The 6,000-nt window shown below is 40.1% G+C and overlaps 1 protein-coding gene across 1 annotated transcript; it reads right to left on the bottom strand.

Moving 5' to 3' along the window:
* Nucleotides 1–2,810: 2,810 nt before the first annotated feature.
* On the bottom strand, nt 2,811–5,739 carry LOC114368633. Its single transcript, XM_028325849.1, has one exon. The coding sequence runs from the start codon at nt 5,585–5,587 to the stop codon at nt 3,191–3,193; it is 2,397 nt and encodes a 798-aa protein (XP_028181650.1). The 5' UTR covers nt 5,588–5,739; the 3' UTR covers nt 2,811–3,190.
* Nucleotides 5,740–6,000: the final 261 nt, after the last annotated feature.

The following is a 6,000-nucleotide window of genomic DNA, read 5'->3' as shown; positions in this document are numbered from 1 at the left end:
TAATTTTCAATTTAATGGTGAATTTTGAGATAAAATTATCTAATTGAAAGTTAATAATTATTATAATTAGTAAGAGTTACAATTATATATATATATATATATATATTGAATATACGTTCTAATCATATTCAGTGGTTCAAAATACATATCAATATATTAAATAATTTTTACCCAACTTAGAAAAAGAAACCAAGCACTTAGATGTCAGAATTCCGTGATTTTCAGAAGTTCTATTTGCACGGAATAGAGAGGCAGAAGTAGTATTAATTATTGACTAGGAAACTCCTGTGCTTGCATCAGGTTGATATTAGTATCTCAAAATTCAGTTACATAATTTTATGAAATTTATAAAAGTATGACGACGACAACAACAACAAAAAGGGTGTCATGTGCATATCACTGACAAGAAGGGTGAAAAAAGACATGAAATTTCATCACCACCAGAACCCTTTGAACCACCAACCTTCTTCTGTTCAGGGCTCCCAATAATCCCCTGAAACATTGAGGCTGCAAATATATTTCAATAACCCTCTCAACCATATCATGTACCTTTTCATACCGACAGCCCTCACCCTTTTCCTTTTTTTCGAGGCTACACTCCTTGTTTCAACTTTTTTCCAAGCCTTTTTACCAATCATGGCAACCTAAACGGTATAATTCTGCAAAATTGCAATTTTCAACATTGAGAGATAAACATGGCACACAAGGCCCCATTAACAAATAAATTATCACACAAATAAATGTTTCAAATGAAAGTTACCAAAGTTTGTGGGGCATTAGCTAAACAAAAACAATAATAATATTCACATATTATATATAGATAGGAGGGATAAGTTATTTTAAGAGTAACTCTAAAAGAGTTATTTCTTATTTTCATCATTTAAGTTTTTAAAATATAATGATTAAGATTAATTAATTAATTAGTATAATCATTAAATCTAAAAAAATAGATGATGGAAATAAATAATAACTCTAAAAAAAATTACTCTTCAAATAATTATATATAGAGAGAGAGAGGGAGAGAGATAGAGAGTGAGAAATAGTGTTGTGTGGATTGATGTGAAGGAAGGCCACTCATACCTCACTCTCCTTTGACCATGACACCCATTGACATGGATATCCACTCTACATTGTGGGCCTAGTCATTTTGTAGTAACAAACACACCAGGAGATATGCCAGATTATCCATGAGAAATGCTTCTTCGGATACAAAGACTCTTATCTTATTACGTGGTTGACACACGTCAAAACCATGTTGGGGTTTGCCACCCCACCCTACTACTACTACTACTGCTTCAAGCCATTCCATTCCAACTCTGCACCAAAAAGTACATTCAAATTTAGGGAGCCTCCCATTTTTGTGTCACATTATTTGCAGTAACTTCCTCCTATTCATGAGACCAGGATCTGGTGGCAGGAGTACACTCCACATCATTTGAGATTGCCTCCATCATGAAGTAATATCATAAATTTCATCGGATTTTTTTTTATTTGATATGTTTTTCAGGTATAGTGCTCCCATTTTTGTGATGACTAATCATGCGGTCTCTAGTTGTGGTGAAACATGACTAGGATCAGGTGTAGCGATAGCCACAGCTATGTTTTTTTATGAAAACAATATCAATTACATGAAGGGGTGTGCATGACTTGTGACAAATTTGTGAACTGTTAAAAACAGAAGACGCCAAAACTTGAATCAAATTTCAAAGGTGAGGCCAAAAAACGGCCAGATATATGTTTCCACTTTCCTCTAAAGGCACTCACATGCATCAATAACCCTATGAAAGAGATCAAGGAGCAACATATACCGTTAGAATAGAAATGCTGTCCTTACAGCTTGAAAGTTGAAATTTACTTGAAAGTGGACTTATGCTCCATTACTGGTTCACTGCTTTGTAATAGCATTATGGATCTTAATATTTATTAGTTAATAACCAATTGAATTGATAAGTGAAAATTTTCATTGGATGACAAGTAATTGAGAATTCTCTTATTTCTTTGTTACTAGAACACAAAATAAGAATAGTTGGGATAAGTCTAACAACTATATGGTCCATGCACAAGTGATTTTAAAATCAGGAAACATGAAGAGAAACTCTTTATCTTGCTAGACCCTACGAGAAACAGAAATTTCTACATCAGGCAGTTTTGAATAAAGCAGTGAGACACCTTCTGTTCTTTGGTCAACTCAGTTTAGAACTAAGCTGGAGCATTAAAGTCTTTGGATGTGATGGAAATCAGGTGGTCAAAACAGTATGCTAATACATCCTATTCTATTCAATCACACATATTAAAGTAGAATCTATAGACTATGTATTATGTTATGACATATCAAGACACGAAACTATCAATTGAGATATATAATCAAATTCCATGGACTATTTGTGGCGTCCTTTTCCACCATTCAGGTGAAGAAATCATGTTAATGTCACCCATGATGTCATTTAAATCGTAGTTATGGTTGAGAAAACAAAAACTTTGCTCCAGACATAAGCTTCCCTCTGGTTTATTTAATAATTTTTCATACAGACCATACAAAATTCAGTTTGCTTTGAATTTTTAATATTTTGCATCAGTGTTTTATAGCTTTATATCATATCAATGTCAATAGCTAGAAATGTGAACCAGAGAACTTTAAAGTAAATTAATCAAATCCTGAAAGCTATTCCCATGAGCATGTATAATGTTTCTAGTCCAGTATTTGACCTACCTATACAAAGTGGAGCAGAACAACAAGTACAAGTATAAGGTGAATTAGGAATTGAAGTTTTCTCACAAAAGGAAGTTTTACATATTCATCAACGAAAACATTTTTTTTAAAGTTGTAGATTATATTAGAATTAGAACTCAACAATCACCCTCGTTACAAAATCACTGGCAACAAAAAAAATGGGCATTCTCCTTGCTCCTTTCCTGGATTGTTGTTATGCTGATAAAAGAGCAAGGGTTCCTCCTTATCCCAAAAGTACAAAATAATTACGAAAAAATTGATGATTCATTAGAATCAAAGCTGATCATAACACAGTCGCTAACAACATGCTTTTTTTGGTCCTTCTAATATTCCTTCTATTTCAACCCCAAAGTGATGAAAAGTTTCCCACCAAATGTAATAAGGGAATAATAGAAGAGTTCTTGAAAGAATCTGATAAATCCTAGAATTACACAATTCTATAAGAGGTAAAAAAGCACATTACACTAAGGGAGCATCAGCATAGACATCAGCGAGCATGCCATCCTCACTGCCAGACAGGGCAAACAGCTCTGCATCCTTTTCTTCCTCACTAGAAAAGTCTCTCCTCTCAAGTTTGGCATGAGCTGCAATATATATCATTTTCTGAGCCCTCTCCAAGGCAACTCTTGAGTGCTTATTAGCTGAAATTTTCCTCATAAAAGACCAATTACTCTTAAACCCACACGAAGTTGCATGCAAAAAAATGAGTCTCACTGCAATCTTCCCAAGTGATTTAAACTCAGTCAAACAAGTTTCCCAGACAAGTCTACTACTTAACGGATTTGCAACTTTCATCTTCCCGGTTACTGGATCCCTTTGTTTCATCTGAACAGCCTGTGCATATAGCGGATCAAGCCCCTCTGATCTCCACTTCATCAGCTCCATCAACACAACATGAGCCTCTTCTCGCGAAGCCAGCCTGGTCAGTAACTTATCTACGTCCTTCTCCTGTTCGCGCGTCAAACACTTATACGGAGGAAGATACTTCCCACTTGCATCCTTAATCAAGTAAAGTGGATCAAGTATAAATGCTGCTGCCCAAGCAGGGTGATAATTCTTCCTAAACCGCTTCTCAACTATCTTCTCCACAGGTCCTCCCACGATGTTGTACTTCCCACACCACTCTTTCACCTTGCTCCTCAGCTCCTCCCAAAGAGGCAAGCACCTACCAATCAACGGCCTCTCCACCTCAACATCCTGTACCATCCCTCTAACAAGCTTCTCAAGCGAATAAACTGCCTCCAACTCATTCCAAAACCCCTCATTCTGGACAATCCCCGCAACCTCCCTCGCCAAAGGATCCTCCATACACATCACCTTAAACCCATCCTCCATCACCACCATTTGTATCACTCTAGCACAGCTCAAAATATCCTCCAACATAGGAAACACCACTCCAAAGTTCTTCAACGGATCACATTTTGGCGAAGGCACGCGAATCAGCCCACCACAGTCCATCTCCTGCATCCTGCACTTGAGGAAAACACTCCTCATCTGAGATTCATTGTCTATAAAATTGGCAACCTTCAAACAACTCTCGATCACAACTCTGAAAAGTGGCAGCTCGCGGTTAAAATCCTTGATCAAGCTAGCAAACCCCTGAAGCTGGCACGAAGTGTTCACCATCCAATGGTACTGCACCTCCAAGTTCCTCAACGCCTTGGCCTTAAACTTATCCGCCACAATCCCCACACACCTCTGCACACTTCCCGTGACCGCCGTAACCGTCTCCCACAAAACCTCCTCAGCATACTTAGAATTCTCCACTCCCCCAGTAAACACCGCCTTCTGAAACACACTACTCCCATTGGGGAGATTCACCACAAACTTGACCAAGCTTTCCCCGCCACCACTGCAACACAAGTCAAAGTTAAGCCAATCCCCACTCTTCCAGCCATCACTGGCCAACTGAAAAAACATGGCATCCCTAATCCTAGCCTCGGACTCAGCCTTGGCCTCCCCGAACCTAGCATCAAGCCTCTCCCCAGAAATCTCCCTCCTCAGATTGTTGGGCAAACCAACCTGGCTCAAAAAAGCCTGAAACTTCCGGTGCTCCAGCATGGACAAAGACACAGAGCCACAAGTTTCATAGAACCAGTCGAAGAGCAAGTCCAAAGCAGAATTCACCTGGTCCTTGCTCAAAGCAGGACCAGGCGAAGTCTTTGGACTCTTCAACTTCTTGACACTGTCCTCAAACATTGCCAAGGCACACAAGTCATCTTTCCCACCAGACAACATTAAATGCTGCTGCTGGTGGTGCTGGTTGTGTAGAGAATTATTGTTGTTATTATTATTGTAACCGATTTCGAAGCGGGAAGACTCGACCATTGCAGAGGAGTGATTTTGATAGGAAGGGGGTGACGTGGCGGGGGAGGGGCGTTTCCGGTTCGAACCGGGGGTGATGGAGGAAATGGGGAGAGGAGAAGGGAGTGAACCGGGCCTTAGACCGGAGCTGAAGTTGGAGCAGGTTCCGCGTTTCAAGTGTTCAGAAGCGGTTCGAGAAGGGTTGGAAGCGGAGAAGAGGGAATCGCAGAGGGAGCATTTGAGTTTGACGGATTTGGGGAGGCCGGTGTCGGGGTGAGGGACGAGAATGGGCTCGAGGTGGGCCCAGTACCAGGCGCCTTTGCCCTTGATGGCCTTTGTGCGGACAGTGAGGAGGCCCTCGAAGCGCTTGTTGACGGCACGGACGGCGGCGGCGGCGTCGTCGGAGGAGGGGAGGGGGTCGGTGGAGGTGGAGGTGGTGGAGGTCATTGCTTGGAGCTGGAGGGTTAGAACGGGGTGGTGGTGGTGGGGGGAGGAGGAGGTGGTGACGGTGGTTTCACCGTTTTGGTGGGAGTGGGTGTCGTTTTGGGGCATTTAGCCATAAAGGGGTTGGACGACGCTGATGGAATATAGAATAGGAGAGTGGAAGGAAGAGTGATGTGAAAAAGGAGTGGGAGGTGCATATAGAGTGGAGCTACTCAACAGGATACACACTCCTCAGAACAGGAGACTCATCAGTCAACCAAAAGGGCTAGTGTTTTTTCAATAAAACAAATAAACTAAAACTTGTTTTATTATATTTTTTTCTCAGTCATCACCACATACCCCAATTTACTGTTTGACCAATTCCATTAACTGGGTGTATGATTCTGGTTGTGTCTAAAACTTTTTATATAAATTAAAAATCCAACACAAATATTTATGTTAAATAAATTGTTTTTTACTCATGTGAAGAAAATGTGATCTTGGTGTCAATTATTTTGAGTTACTTGTTTTATTATATATAT

The sequence above is a fragment of the Glycine soja genome, chromosome 9, assembly GCF_004193775.1.
Source record: "Glycine soja cultivar W05 chromosome 9, ASM419377v2, whole genome shotgun sequence".
Classification (NCBI taxonomy): domain Eukaryota; kingdom Viridiplantae; phylum Streptophyta; class Magnoliopsida; order Fabales; family Fabaceae; genus Glycine; species Glycine soja.
This window is presented reverse-complemented; position numbering and strand designations above follow the sequence as displayed.

What these genes read in the sequence shown, in the direction of transcription:
- LOC114368633 (XM_028325849.1), bottom strand. Translation starts at nt 5,587, where the DNA reads ATGCCCCAAAACGACACCCACTCCCACCAAAACGGTGAAACCACCGTC.